The 16,361-nt window shown below is 46.6% G+C and overlaps 1 protein-coding gene across 6 annotated transcripts in view; it reads right to left on the bottom strand.

Annotated features, from left to right (window-relative positions):
* SRGAP3 (SLIT-ROBO Rho GTPase activating protein 3) overlaps nt 1-16,361 on the bottom strand; it is a 252,413-nt gene that overhangs the window by 125,884 nt on the left and 110,168 nt on the right. For all 6 annotated transcript variants that reach the window (XR_013357452.1, XM_077857962.1, XM_077857963.1 and 3 more), the window contains exon 2: nt 5,423-5,615. Coding sequence is in view for 5 of the 6 variants with exons in the window: in XM_077857962.1 (XP_077714088.1) it covers nt 5,423-5,615 (193 nt within the window). In the remaining variant the exon portion in view is untranslated. The remainder of the gene's footprint in view (nt 1-5,422; nt 5,616-16,361) is intronic.

The raw sequence follows: 16,361 nt of genomic DNA, 5'->3' as shown, positions 1-16,361 counted from the left end.
ACGGATTTGACTCCGGGGAAGAAGGGTCTAGCAGGCCAGCATGGCCTCCAAGTGAGTTGTAAATAATTTATCATCTGGAAAACCATCACAAAGGGTGCTCTTAAACATAAATAAGCATCAGAATCCCCTGGAGGGCTTGTTAAAATACAGATTGCTGGGCCCTACCCAGCAATCTGTAGTTTCTGGGTAGGGAATTTCTCATTCGGTGGGACTGAGGGGATTCCCCAGATTTTGCATTTCTGACAAGTCCCCATGTGATGCTGCTGGTCAGGACCCCACTTTATAAACTGGTGCTCTGGCATCCGTGGTCCTGATTCCCCTGTCAGAAACAGCACTGGGAAGGCTGTGAAGCCCACACTCTGTCCTCTCAGCAACACTGTACCGGGCACCAGGCACAAGGAGTGGGTAACCATTTGCCCAAATGGCCCCACGAAGCTCCTAAGGCAGCCAGAAGACACATGTCCTTCTCCCTGCCTCCCACCAGCCCCAGCCCAGGGTAATTCCAATTAACACCCTTCATTCATTCCTTCAACAAACATCTAGTGAGTGCCAACCATACGCCAAACCTGCTGCTGGGTGCTCAGGACCCTAGGTCAAGAGCCAGCCTCAGTGCCATCTCTGAGCTCACAGCCCGGTGATTATCAAAAGGGGCACAGACAAGAACACAGGTGATTTCAGCACAGCATGGCAGCTTCGGCCTCCCTCTTCTCTAATCCTTCTGTCAAGTCAGAGATGGAAGACATCCTTGATTCCTCTTTTCCTCAATCCTACCTCTGAAAGACTGCCCAGTACTGCCCACCCCTCCTCGTCTGTTCTGTCCTTACCCTGGCAATCACCACCACCCGCCTGCAGAGCAATAATCCAACACACCTGCTCCACTCGTGCCCCCTCCCACCCAGGGTCATATTTCAAAAACAGAAATGGGATCATGCACCCTCCTATTACCAGTGTCTCAGTGGCTTCCCACACTCCCTCACCACCAGTCCCAGCTCCACCGGCTTCTCCTTCCCCTCCGCTGCCCCCAGGGCTACCCTTTCTCATCCCTCTGGTCTCAGCTTCAACGCCACTGCCTCCAGGTGCCTTCCCTGACTGCTATTCTAGCTCAGTGGGGAGGATCAAAGAGAGCTGCAAATCCTTCAATGAGAGAAGGGCTTTATTTCCTCTCTCCTGAAGCTGAGCTCAGGCTGAGAAGTGGTGCTGTGCCAGTTCCAGAGCTGGCCTTGAAGACTGAGGCTTCCCCACTGCTCTCTCGGGGCCCTGAGCTACAATGTCAGACACCCAGCTGAAATGCTAGGTACAGGGGCCTTGACACCACACAGGGGAGGAGGTCGTCCAGCTGCGTCCAGCCTTTTGGCCATCCCCACCAAAGTGCCAGGCACATAGGTGAAGCCATCTTGGACTCTCCAGCCCAGACCAGCTACCAGCTGAACATTACTCAGTGACCCCAGTCAATGCCATATAAGGTGGAAAAATCACCCAACTGAGCCCTGTCCAAATTCCTAACCCACTAAACCATGAGGTACTATGTTATAGTACTAAGTATTGCAGTTACCCAGAATAGATAGCTAGAACAGTCCGCATTATATTTATTTCCATCATAGTACCTCCTCAGCAGCTATATATTTTTTCGATTGCCTGGGCAGATAAAGAGCAAATAAATGGAGCATTGAGGTTGGAATCAAGAGACCTGAGTCCTTGTTATGCACTGAATGTCTGGGTCCCCTTAAAAGTCCTATGTTGACACCCTAGGCCCAGTGTGATAGTATCAGAAGGTAGGGCCTTTGGCAGTAATTAGCGGTAGGGCAGAGGCCTCCTGAATGGGACTAGTGCCCTTACTTCAAGAGTCAGGAGAGAGCTTGCCTGCTCTCCCTGCTCTCCACCCGTGTGAAGACACAACGAGGACCAGCGGTCTGCACGCTCAGAGAGCTCTCACCAGAAGCCGGCCATGCTGGCACCCTGTCAAGGCTGGACTCACTGGCTGAGCTCCCTGCGGCACATGATTCAAAGAAAGATTCAGGTCAAGGGCTCTGAGGGTTTACCTGGGCAGGATGAACATCTGGAAAACAATACCATTACTTGTTTCTTTTCTACCATCACGTATGATGCACATAGAGGACCTCTTATTTTCCTGGACTGTGATGTGTGCTGAAACACAAAGATTAACAGGACACAGTCCCTGCTCTCAGATACTCTTCCTTCTCTTGAGGGGGGGGGCATGCTCACAATTGGAGCAGGCACCCAGGCCCTATGGCCATGTCTTTTGAACTCTGCCACCTGCTTGCTCTTCAGGGCTCAATGTTTAGATGTTACTTCCCCTGGAAAGCTTCCTTGAGTCAGACCTGGTGCTTCCTCTGTGTGCTCATAATATTCTGTATTTAATTGATTTGTTTAGTTAGCCAGTATTTACTGAGCATCTACCAGGTGCCAGGCCCTGATTTATTGTAGTAAACAAGACAGGCAGTTCCTGCCATGGTGCAATTTCCCATCTAGTGGGAGAGAGAGATGAACAATCAAACATAAAAAAGCAAAAGAAAGAAAATATCAAATGATTGCTATGATGGACTCCTGGCTTCTAACGAGGTGCGAAATTAGTTGATAAGCCACCTGGTCTATGGTACTTCGTTACAGCTGCTGAATGAACTACGATAGTTCCCATTCCAGTTCCGCCACTCATTTGCTGTGCTATCCTGAGCAAATCAATTCCCTCTCTAAACAAAATCTCTCAGCCAGAGAAGGTTTTACAGACCAAGTACGTTTCCTCCCTCCCTTGCTCCTGCTCATTCGCAAACACCCCGTCTCCATCTGGCACTGGGCCCATTGCAGCGGGAATAAAATAACGAGACCTGAGCCCTGCCCTCCAGGCCCTGAGAGGCTACCTGCCAGAGAGATGGACACTCTTAAATGAAGTATTGGTAAGACAGCAAGACTAGCCTTCTCTGGACAGCAGGCCAAAGGACCCAGAGCACAGCATAGGTCCTGTTCACTGAGCTCCAAAGATGCAGCCAGGGGTCAGCACTGGTTGGCCCTGGTGTCAAAGGGCAAGTCCAGGCATCCCTCAGAGACTCCTGCTTCCAAAAGCCACATTATCCCAGCTGCACTGGCCAGGGCCCACATCCTAATTAGACTTTCATAGTGTGTCAAGCAGCCTGCTTGGCCCGACTGCCAGCTGGGGCTCCTGTTCCGTCTGGTGGCCTCTGTTTAATGAACCCATGAGGGGGGATGGCTGAGCTCATTACAGGCAATGTGAGGCAATAGGGACCCCCGCCTATGCTCCCCCACACCCTCGCCTGTCCCCCTCTCCCCCATGTTCACACCGAAAATGGAAAGGGAGGAGACAGGCAGGAGCTGAAGCCACAGCCTAACCACACAGCCCTGGACAGCTCCAGTGACAGCTCAGCCAGAGATGAGGGTTTCCGTGAGTGTGCCTGTATCTCTGGTTTTAGGGGAGCATTCAGATCCCACGGCTGCTCTCAGGCTGCACCTGGCCCTTTCTTATCTCAGGCCAAGGAGGCAGAATGAGAATGACAGCTCATTCTTTTTTTTTTTTTTTTTTTTTGCAATGACTGGTCCATAGACATGTCTGGACAAGGTGCTTTCTTAGAGCTTCACTGTCCTCACCTTTAAGATAGGGCAGGAACACCCACCCGGCCCAAAGTGCTCAGTTACTGCCCACAATAAACTGTGATGGCTGTTGTTATTACCAAAAGATAGGCCAGAGGAGGCACCAAAATGTGAGTGTGTTTGCTTCTGAGTAGCAGGACTGTGCAAGTGACTTTTTTCCTCCTGTTTCTTTGTATTTTCTAAGTTATATACAATTAGCATTTTACTTTCATCATTTGGAAAGATAAAAAAAGCAAATTTTCTCAAAAAAAATCTATCAGAAAAATGAGATTATGTGTGTGGATGGGCCTAGACAGTGCCTGGGAGGAAATTATTAATAGAAGCTTCCTCCTGCAGGCTGCGTTGGAAAAAATAAGATTGGGTAGATAAATAAGAGTGGTATTCGTGAAGATGTAATACATTTTTGCTCTCTGATAAAGTAATTTCCACAAAAGTGAGTGTTTGAATGCTGTGCATAGACGAAGGGAGATGTCTGTTTACGGAGGTTTAAAAGAAGAGCACCCCCTGGCCAGAGCAGAAGGCAAAAAATATATGGAAGAAAGTGGAAGCAACCCAGGGCCCACTGACAGGTGAATAGATAAATATGATGTGCTGCAAACACACAATGGAATATTACTAGCCCTAAAAAGGGCATACAGTACAGAGGAACCGAGAGGACCTTATACTATGTACAATAAGCCAGTCACAAAAGGGCAACTACTATGTGACTTCACTTATACGAAGTCCCTACAGTAGTGAGACTCATAGAAACAGGAAGTCCACTGGTGGTTGCCAGGAACTGGAGGGAGAGGGAACGTGGAGTTAGCATTTGATGCATACGGAGTTTCTGTTTCGCAAGATAAAAAGCATTATGGGCATGTACTGTACTGATGGTTGCACAACAGCGTGAGTAACCTTAATGCTACATAACTGTACATTTAAAAATGGTTAGGATGGTAGATTTTATATTACGTGGGTTTACCACAATTTTTCTAAATGTAGAGAGAAAAACAGGACCGGACCCAAAGGAAGAAGGAGTGGGTCGGGGTTAAAGCAAGCTGCTGATCCCCTGTGGTTGAGGGTGACTGGCTGGAGAGATGACGGTGGAGTGGAAGATCCCAGGAGCACTGCAGAGTGGCACTCTGCCCCGTGAACGTGAACGGGGTCCCCTGAGGTTGCTACCTCCTACCTGTGCTTTAGGAGGCAGGCCCAAGAGAGTTCTGCGCAAGGAGGTTTTGTTGCTGTCAGACTCAGAGGCAGTCACGCCACTGCCTGAGGGGATCTGACCTCACAAACCCAGAGCTTGGAGTGTGAGAAATCAGGACCAGGGGAGTTTGTGTATTGTAAATAAAGAAGGTGGAGAAAGAGCCCCGGGCACCCATCCTCCAGGGGAGGGAGGAAGAGGGATGCACTGAGCATCAGTTCCATGGAGAAGAGATTATGAGATCACTGTGCTGGGGGAATTGGGAAGTGGGCTGGCTGACCCCCAGATAAATGGGTCAGGATGTCCTGAAAAGAGTGAGGAGGTCACCTTGGTCCAAATGAAGCCTAGCACAAGGCCTGGTGCGGGGTAGGATAACAGCCACAGCAAGGACAATTTGCTGAGCATTTAAGTGTCTGCAGCACTTCTCCCGTGTCCCCGTTCACCCCTGCAGCATCCCGAGGCCGAGAACTGCATCTTCACTCTACTAGGAGGAAGCCCGGCACGGAGATGACTGTAACCTGGGTTCCGGGGCCTTTCTGCCTCCAGCGAGTTTGGCCTCCTTTCTGCTTTGCTGCCTCCCCTCGGCCCAGCTGCCCCCACCCCCAGGCCCCCTCTCACTTGAACTGGTGCTCCCGGGAACTGCGGATCTTGGAGGAGAACCGCTCGGCCAGCTTCTCCAGGCTGCGGGAGTACTCGAGCTCGATCTCGGCTTTCCGGCGGAAGAACTCCTGGAGGTCCTGGAGCAGCTGCAGCCGGGACTCGGACTGCTGCTCCAGGCATTTGAACTGCTCCACCAGCTGCGTGCGGATCTCTGCGGGCAGAGGCAAGGGGCAGCGGGCGTTAGGCTGTGGTGGGCGCTGCACCGGGACCCGCGGCTCACCCAGGGCCCCTGGCGCAGGCTCGGCAATTCCCGGGCCTCCCCCCCGACCCCCCCAGGCCCACCCGCCCTCCCCCAGAGCCCCACCGGCATCGGCCCAGAGGTCTGGCACATGCTGCCTTTTGTCACATGGTCTAACCCAATGTTTCCCCAAGCTGAATCATGGCATGTCACCACCACGGCTTCTGCTATATCCACACGCCGCCAGCATTATTATTTCTTCCATATGATCTAGCAAATTGGCTTGCTTTTCTTACTGAAATGAACTTATTTGAAATGAACAGTTTTGTGTCACTAAGGAGAGGGGAAAACGAGGACCGCCTGCCATCCTGCTACATGGAAAATGAACTCAACAAAAACAAAGAGTTTGTAAAACTCTATCTGGAGAGTACTGCTTACCAAAGGGACCAGAGTCCAAGCTGACTGCTCTCTATCAGCAAAAGGAAAATGGAAGTGGGGCGAGGCGCTAAAGACTTTCTCCAGATGCAGGCAGGGCTGCAGAGAGAGGCTGAGAAGGGGATGCGGGGCTGCAGAGAGAGGCTGAGAAGGGGATGGGGGGCTGCAGAGAGAGGCTGAGAACGGGATGGGGGGCTGCAGAGAGAGGCTGAGAAGGGGATGCGGGGCCGCAGAGAGAGGCTGAGAACGGGACGCGGGGGCTCTTGGGTTTCAGTGTTACTTAAGGCCACGCCTGTGCTCCACATTAAATCACCTGGAGCTCCGTGCATAAACATCTCAAGTACTCCTGGAGAAATGTCACCCACACTTCAGGAAATACTGACAGCCAACCAGGTCTGGGAAACCAGGGCAAAAGTTCAGAAGCTGGGGAGGAGGAGATAAAAATCACAGGCAAATCCCAATAACTACAGCCAACCTCATCTTCAAGCCCAGAGTGTTGTCATTGCTGTCGCCCCTCTGCTTTAACTCCTTCCCAGCCATCCCACATGGGGGATATGCTCAACGCATCAGTGTCCCCGAAGCACTCTGCTCACACCAGCTCCCTGCTCAAAACACCCCACACCACCCTTCTGCCTGAGTATTAAGCCCAACTCCTTAGCATGGAATTCAAGGCCATCTACCACCCAGCCACAAACTTTACTTCTGAGGATTTACCCCCAACAGACTCTCAAAACCATTCAAACCAGTTTTTGAAATGTCCAATCCCACCTGCATCAATGGGCACCCTGTCTGAAATGATGGCCAACACCATCTTAGCATCCTTCAGAGAAGTGGGCTTCACAGGGGTCAGCCCCACCCTGGGGTACCCAAAGGCTCCCTCAGGGGTACACAAGCAGGGAAAGTACCGGGGAATCAGCTGAAGATCCTGTTTCCACTTCTACTCTTCCCTGCTCCACCTAAGAATGTGTCTCAGTCTAGATGGCATGACTGCTCTCCTTCCCTACCTCCCTCTTCACATTGATCCTTCTCCTGCTTTGCAGAAGAATAACCAACTTCTTCAGCCAGAATATGTCTATGGTCTAGTATCCCTAAATGTCAAGATCTCTGGGTGCCAAAAAAATGGACAATTCAGAATGTTGGTGTTAGCAAATCTTCCTTCGGGATCGTGCACCCTTGCTACTCAAAGTGTGGTCTGTGGACCACCAGAAAAGCAGAATCAGACCCCAACTCAGAATTTCTGAACCAGAATCTACATCTTAGCAAGATCTCCAGATGGTCCTAAGTACCTTAAAGTATGAGAAGCACTGCCATCTACCACCCCCATCCATCTCATTATGAGAAGCATTTCCCACACTATCTTACTTTTTATGTTTAGTAATTATTTATCAAATGTGTAAAATACTGGTATTATTTTGATGAACTGTTTATGTGGTCATTGTAATGATAAATCAATCTAAAAGAAAGATATTGGGCAGCCCGGGTGCTTCAGCAGTTTAGCACTGCCTTCAGCCCAGGGTGTGATCCTGGAGACCCGGGATCGAGTCCCACGTCTGGCTCCCTGCATGGAGCCTGCTTCTCCCTCTGCCTGTGTCTCTGCCTCTCTCGTGCTCTGTGTCTCTCATGAATAAATAAATAAATAAAATCTTTTTTAAAAATATAAATAAATAAATAAATAAATAAATAAATAAATAAATAAATAAAAGATGCTTAGAGTTCTATGGGCAAAGGAAAGATTTTCAATGTCTATTTCAATTTACATCCATGTTCTAGATCCAAAGAGGTATGATGGAGTAATCAATAAGAATTTCAAGTGTAGGGGAGCCTGAGTGGCTCAGTGATTAAGCATTTGCCTTTGGCTCAGGTCGTGATCCTGGGGTCCCAGTATTGAGTCCCACATCGAGCTCCCTGCAGGGAGTCTGCTTCTCCTTCTCCCTCTACCTACGTCTATGTCTCTCTCTCTGTCTCTCATGAATAAATAAATAAAATCTTTTAAAAAATAATTTCAGGTATAAAAATATATTAGATAAACTTCTGTGAAAGAAATATAAAGGAATGATGAGTTCAAGAAAGTAAAGAAAGGCACAATATGAAATTTCTGACTTATTTGAATAATTTTTGATGGATGGTGGTGGATACCAACATGTTATGGTATTTATTCCGTGATCTGGTAATTACACTCATGGCTACATACTCCAAACAAATACAGTGTTTATGTCCACCAAACAATATACAGATGAATACTTATAGTTGCTTTACAACCAAATATTAGAAACAACCCAAAATGTCCATTAAGATTGGACAAGATTTTTTTTACTCTGACATTGGCAGTCAGTGGAATACTATACAACAATGAAAAAGATGAATTACTGCTACATGCAGCTTGAATCTCACAGGCCTTACATTTCTTGAAAGAAGCCAGAACAAATGAGATCATGCAAAACCAGTTTATGGTGATGGAGGTCAGAGAAATGGTCACTCTTGGGGTGGTACTGACTGGGAGGGGGCACAAGGGGTACCTCTGGAGTGCTGGAGATATACTACACCTCAATTTGGGTGGCAGTTACCTGGTATAAAGAATTGAGTTGCATACTTGAGATCTGTGTATTCTACTCTGAATAAGTGATCCTGCAATAAAGAGACAAAATAAAAAATTGCTTCCTATGTTATTTGATTTTCATTTGATACATTTAAGAGAGTAATTTTATTCTACAAGGTCAATATTTACAATAGGGCAGAAATGATATCCTTTGTAACTACTTAAACTTATAATGAAACATTTCAGATGTCAAGTTAAAATGTATGAAGCAAGAAGTTTCGCCCCCCTGACTCCACTTAGAGGGTAGGCAAGCAAAAAGGTTTAAAACCTGCTTTAGAGTCCATGTCAAGTACTGTTCCTCCCAGGGAGTCCTGGACTGCGTGGCCCTCCCAGGCCTACTCTGAACTCCCATGGTGCTTCTAGTTTGTCTCTGACTACCTCCTGCTGTTGTTTTAATTCTTTTGTGTACATGTGTCATATTCTCCTTGGCTCCTCAAATGAAATTTAAGCTCTAAAGGTGGATTTTCCCTGCATGTAATAGATCATCAGGAGATCAATATTTGTATAGCAAATTACTATTTCTCTTTACCTAGTGCTTTTACCCAAGGACATTAAGTGTTGTGATTATGGGAGTCTCACTCGACACAAACATACACACAAACACCACACACATCTCACACAACACATATACCCCACACACAGCACACCACACACATGCACACATATACCATATACTACACACATACCACACACCATACTGTACACATACACACATATACAATATGACATTATTATCCATTTTTACAGAGGAAGAAACCACAGCTCTGTGTAAACTACAATCAGGAACTTGTCCAAGGTCACATTTTGTTCTCTGAACTATATAACAAGCTACACAGGTATACCTATGACACTGCCTATGTGTTGACTTGGATCAAGATGCCATCACTCCCCAAAAGGGCAAGCCCTACCATATCAGCACAGAGTTATAAAAATGCTCTTCAACTTGAAAAATATTTTTCAAATTACTTTCAGACCATCTACTATTTGGGACTCAAAATAATCTTAATAAAAATCACTAGCATTTAGAGTCCATCATTTATTGCAGGCCCAGTGCTGACTTCTTTACATATTTATCTCACATAATCTCTCCCCTATAAGGCAGGTGCTACTACCATTCCCCACTTTCCCCCCACAGATGAGGAGGTGGAGGCTCAGGAGTAAGCAGCCTCTGTTCGTAACAGCTGGTATATTGCAATTAATCTAGGAATCAAGCCCAGATTCCTCAGATGGCAGCAACGACCCTCCAGATACCTAACTAGACTGAGACCATGTTATTTTTGTAAAAGACTTTAATCCATCTGTATTCAACCTCCTGTATCCTTTTTGTAACAAGATGGTGGTCTAAAGAGAATTATTCACCAGAAATGCTGCAGCCACTGCTCTCCTGCATTACAGGGCATAATCAGGAGCCAATGTTCTCATATTTTAGAGGAAAAGTTCATAAATCACACTATGATGACAGGGGAGGATTTGGAAAGAGCAGAGAATCTCCCCCAATTCATACCACCAGCTGGAGCCTCTAGGCTGGGTTGTGCATAGAACCTTCCAGCAGCTTGGACAGCTCAGAGTCAAATCCTTCTAGCAGGAAACGGTCCTGGCTGGATCTCCGACTGCAGCTTGCTCTGGAACCCTGAAAGGATTTGATTACCCATCTTGTTATTTCCAAATCCCTTCCAAGTTGCTCCTCCTTGGAGCTGGCACAGATTTGGGTTTTCTCCTTGAAGATTTCAAAGGAGCGACAAAAATAAAATAAAACAGAATTGCTCCCAAGACTCCATTGAGCAGACATTCCCCCCAGGGGGGCGGTTCCAGTCACAGTTCAGCACTGGGCAGCAGAAAAATTAAAAGCGGGTGGGGCAGGGAAGAAAAGGATTTTGGAAAGTCAGAAAAAGCTCTTTGCTGTCAGAACCTTGGAACTGAAGATGACCTCTCCTATCACCTGGTGCACCCTCCTGGTTTTACAGACAGAGACATGAGGCCCAAAGAAGGAGCAGAACTAATTCTGACACCTGGACTCCTGAAGCACAGCTCTTCCATTGTCACTCCCCTAATAAAATTCCCCATGGCTCCCTATGCTTGTAGTATCAAAGCCTAACTCCTGTGACATTCAAAGCCCAAGAATCTACAGCCTGTCTATCCATTCCCTATTAAAGCTTCTGCTTATTCTCCTGAAATAGTCTCAGCAAAGACCACTGTGGCTGTGCCAATGCCACCTGCCATCGCAACATTCAGGGCGATCAGTCTTAGGGATGAACTAGTATCCTCACCCTCCCCAACCCACTCACAACTACAGCCTCACCAGCAGAGGCAGCAAGCAGATCTTCCTCAGGTTCAAAGTCATTAGACATTCTATTTTTTAAAAATTAATAGATTGTTTTTTAGAGAAGCATCAGGTTTACAGAAAAACTAACCAGAACGTACAAAGAGTTCCCTCATATTCCCTCCCCTTCACACTTTCTCCTATTGTCAACATCTTGCATTGATGGGTGTGGTACATTTGTGACAACTGATGGGCAGAACTAATATGTCACTATTAACTAAAGTCCAGAGTCTGCATCAGGGCTCACTCTTTGTGTTTTACACTGCATGGGTTTGGACAAATGCACGGTGTCATGTGATTATCACTATGGTACCATACAGAGTATTTTCACTGTCTAAAAATCCCCCATGTTCCACCTATTCATCCCTTCCTCCCTCCTCTCTACAACTCCTGAAAATTGCTCAGCTTTTTACTATTTCTCTAATTTTGCCTTTCCCAGAATGTCATATAGTTGGAATCACACATTATGTACACTTATTCATAAGCTGGCTTCTTTTACTTAGCAAAAAAGTTCCTCCATGTCTTTTCTTTAAAAAAAAAAAAGATTTTATTTATTTATTCATGAGACTCACAGAAAGAGAGAGAGAGAGAGAAGCAGAGACACAGGCAGAGGGAGAAGCAGGCTCCATGCAGGGAGCTAGACATAGGACTCGATCCCTGGTCCCCAGGATCACAACCTGGGCTGAAGGTGGCTCTAAACCAAGCCACTCGGACTGCCCTCCTCCATGTCTTTTCATGGCTTGATAGCTCATTTCTTTTTATCACTGAATAATACTCCATTGTATGGAATAATATTCACAGTTTATTTATCCATTCACCTACTGAAAGATATCTCGATAGTTTCTAATTTGGGAGAATTATGAATATTTTGTGCAAGCTAAATATATTTTCAACTCATTTGGAGAAATACCTTTTTGTTAACTAACAAACTATATTTAAGAGCAGTTTGCAGGAAAAGAGGAGTTCTATTTTTAGATAAGAAATACAGAAATTTTAAAAATTAGTACAAAATTCAAAAAGCAAAAAAAAAAAAAAGAAAGAAAGAAAGAAAGAAAAAACAAAATTCAAAAGGCAGATAGGATATAAAGAGAAAAAAATCTCTCTCCCACCCCTGTCCACCAGCCACCTAGTACCACTCTAATAAGGTAGGCAAGCTACCAGATTCCAGTTACCCTTCTAGCAACCTTCTAGAAATAATGGCATATTTCAAATACATTCCCCCCCCACCATTTTTATTGACATGACAGCATATCATTCAGTGTTTGGTACCTTGCTTATGTCTTTTAAGAATACACTGGGAAGGGGCACCTGGGTGGCTCAGTTGTTTTAAGCATCTGCCTTCAGCTCAGGTCATGGTCCTGGGAAAGTGCCCCCCCCACCCCACTCCCATGGGCCACACATCACTCAGGGGAGAGTCTGCTTCTTCCTCTCCTTCTGCCCCTCCCCCTGCTCATGCTCTCTTTCTCTCTCTCAAATAAGTGAATTTTAAAATCTTTTTAAAAAAAATAAGAATACATTGGAAAGATCAGTCCATATCACTTTATAAAGGATTTCCTCATTCCTTTTTACAGTACTATAGAATTCTACCATAAAATTAAAAAACTTTTAGCCCAATCCCCTTGTCTGGACCTTTAGGTTGTTTGTAATCCTTCACCATCACCAACAATACTGGAATGAATAACCCTATGCAAGCTTCATTTTGCACATGTGCAAAATTTGTGTGATGAATTTTTCACAAAGAACTATAGGAGAAAAAGGCATTTGCGTTACTACTTGGCATTACCATTTTGTGTTACTATTTTGAGATTGCTAAACTACCCCTCTTCTGAAATTGTACCAACTTGTACCTCCACCAGAAATCTATGAGCTGGTCATAGGGACTACTTAAAAAACAGGTGTGTGGGATTTTCCTCAAAATAACTTTGGGTGGGGGGCTGGGGCATGGCAGGCTTATAAGTAACACTAGATTGGCCTTGGAGTTGATTGTTAAAGTTCACTTGTGGTGATGGATATGAGGAAGAGGCTTGTTATACTATTCTCTCTACTTTGGTAATGTTTGAAAGTTTCCATAATTAAAAAAAATTTTTTTAAGGAAAAAAAAGGGGGGGGGGGGGAGGCAGACAAAGCCAGAAACTTGATACAAAGCCTGCAGCTTCAGTTAACGGGTCTGACCAGTTAGAAATTCCAACAACTTGTCCCTAGAGGCCTCTGCCCCCAGCCTGCAGATGGGTTAGAAAGAGGGGTCAGAGTGTGACCCTAAGAGTAACTTTAAATGTATCTTCCCAGGCCCCACCCAATTCTAACTCTTGGATCCTGTTCTGATAACATGGTAACTTTTCTGACACCTCCTGGGATGGTGAGGTCCCACCCTCACAGCACTTTCATTCTGAAAATCAACATCAAATGAGCATGTGCCCCCTCCGCTCCAGAGAGGCAGCTGGCATACTCTCCCCGGTAGAGTTTCAGAGCTAACAAGGAGGATGAGCTGTATGGTACATTACAGCTGACAGTGCTTCATTACATCTATGCATAATCCTGCCTCATTTTCACCACGTCCTATAAGGCTGGTGCTATTATCATTCCTATTTCATAAAGGAAGCCATTGAGACTCAAGGAGTGGGAGTGATTTGCCCCAAGGTCACCCAGAAATTGGCAGAGCCAGAGTTCAAATCCAGAGTAAGGGGCAGACAAGACCCAAGATTACTGGGTCTCCAGTACCTTGGTCTCAAGGTACTTTCCCTGGGGGATCCAACGCCTCCCCTTTCAGGGATCATGTCCCGCTCCACCTCCTGTCTCCATTGTGCACTCCATCTGTCATCCTGGTGCCATTCTCACTGGTCCTGGCTGTCACTGTATCCATCCTGGTGCATCCTGACCTTGACCTCAAGCCCTCCTGTAGTAGGAGGGAAACAGCAACTTGGAAGCATAATGTAGCAGGCTCTGGGCTTACCTGCCCAGGGAATTCAAATCCTGGCCCTGCCACATGTTAAGCTAAGTAAACTTTGGCATGTTTGTTTCATTTTCCTGCAACTCAGTTTCCTTTGTAAAATGAGGATGATAATAATCTATCTCATATTGTTGTAGCAATAATAAATGATCATTCGAGAAAGCTCTTGGTTCAGTGCTCTATTTTAGCATTGCACTGTCCAACACACTGTGGCCACTAGCCGTATGTGGCTATTTAAATTTGGTTAAAATAAAAAATTAATTTCTCAGCTGCACTTGCCACATTTCAAGTGCTCAAAAGCACATGTGGCTAGTGGTGACCCTACTGGACAGAGCTAGGTATTTCCAGCATCACAGAAACCTCTAATGGGTAGCATTGTATTAGTTAATAAAAGCTCTAATTAGCTATATTATCATTTATTATAATTGCTTTCTGTGCCCAGCCCAACAGCCATCATCCTGAAAGAATCCACTGCAATCCAACTCCAGCCTTATGGGAGGGAGGTAGTATGGCAGAGTGAGTGGATAGACCCACAGAGCCTTGACTCCAGCCACTGTCATAAGGTGGAATATTGTCTGTGCCAGATATGCATTAGGAGGTCTTAGACAGGCAAGTCATTTTTCTCTGAGCTATTTTCTCATCTGTAAAAGGCAGGTAACTATGCTCATCCTGCAGGGCTGCTGCAAGAATCAGACTAGAAATGTGTACAATGTGCCACGCACTCAGGAAACCCTAGACAAACAGCCTCCACAGTGAGGTGGCACAAGCTCACAGGCTTTGGGTACATGGGAAGGGTATATGCTCACAGGCTTCGGGGACAGCCAGACTGGGCATAAACCTGGTTTCCTCCACTTTATAAAAATCACTTCAGCTGAGTCTGTTTTCTCATCTACAAAATGCAGAATAATAATACCTTCCTCTTGGATTTGTTAAAAGAGAGATGGTATGCATATAAAGTTCCGGGCAGGATGCCTGGTGTATAGTAGATAAGCAATAAATGGCAGGAATGAGCCATCACTGCTACTGTAGCCATGTAGACTAAGCATGGGGCACACTAGGCCCTAAGCTAGGTGTTCCCCCAGGCCATCTCACACCCTCCAGACACAACTCTGACAAGAAGGTTGTATCATCCCTGGGCACCATCCCTGGGGCCACTCAGCGCTGGGTTCCCTCCGGCTTCCCACCCTCTCCAAAAGCCTGGGCCTGCATTTTATTCCTTCCCTGAGCCCTACACAGAAAGGCTCCATTGGCCCGCACCCCGACCCTTCTCCCAGCCTCCCATTTGTGAAGAGGCAGCTTGTCGGTAGGTGCCTTGAAGACCCCCTGAGGGCTCCTGGGCTCTGCGCCACCACGCCACACCGAAGAGCACCAGCTGCTGGGTCAACCCCAGCCGCCATGCGCTGTTTCCCGGCAACCAAGACCAGAAGGCCCCTGATATGCATGCCACCCTCCCCACCTGTGCTGCCTGGAGAGCCGGCTGGGTGGGTGATGGGGAGCAAGCTCCTCGGTCCGCTCTCTCTGCACACACAAACTGGTTCCTGGCGCTTTGTACTGTTTCCTTCTTTGGGCCAGGGACCCCTACCAAAGACATGAGTCAGTCTTATATTAACCTTGACCAAGCCCATTCATCATGGCTTCTGACCACCAAAGGCACAGGGAGGGGATGGGTATCACACCATAAATGAGGAAATTGAAGCCCAGGAGAAGGAAAAGGACCTGCCTGAATCACAGGATTCAAAGTCGGGCTGGCCTGGCCCTGCTCTCCCCAGTCAGAGTGAATCAGCCCTATAACAGAACTGTTTCCAAAATCTTCTCACCACCTCAGCCCTAAATCAATTGGGAGCTGGGTGATGCAATGCCAAGAACTGGACCTGGGATCAGACTTGCTAAGTTCAGAGACTGGCCTTGAAGCTCACTAGCTCAGCAAGTCAGTAACTTGTCTGGGCCTTGGCTTTACCACCTGCAAAATGGAGGGAATAACAGTAGGTAAGTATTGTGCTGAGTGCTTCCCATGAATTGTCTCCTTATCCAGGCAAAGCAGCAAATATTTTCTTTATGATTTTATTTATTTATTCATGAGAGACACAGAGAGAGGCAGAGACACAGGCAGAGGGACAAGCAGGCTCCCTGCAGGGAGCCTGATGTGGGACTCGATCCCAGGACCCCAGGATCACACCCTGAGCCAAAGGCACTCAACCACTGAACCATCCAGGCATCCCCAAAGCAGTGAATATTATGCTACAGACTTGGGAGTAGCTACTACTGTTACCTGATTTTGCAGAAGAGGATACTGAGGTACAGAAAAGTGAAGTGATTTGCCCAATTTCACCTAGACATTAAGGAGTTTCTTGGCTCCAAATCTGTACCACTTGCCAAGGATGTCTCCTGAGCACTTGCCATACATACTGTACCAAGTCAGCC

The sequence above is a fragment of the Canis aureus genome, chromosome 19 (genome assembly GCF_053574225.1).
Source record: "Canis aureus isolate CA01 chromosome 19, VMU_Caureus_v.1.0, whole genome shotgun sequence".
Taxonomy (NCBI): Eukaryota; Metazoa; Chordata; class Mammalia; order Carnivora; family Canidae; genus Canis; species Canis aureus.
Note: the sequence above shows the minus strand (reverse complement) of the source record. Positions and strands in the feature narration are given on the sequence as shown.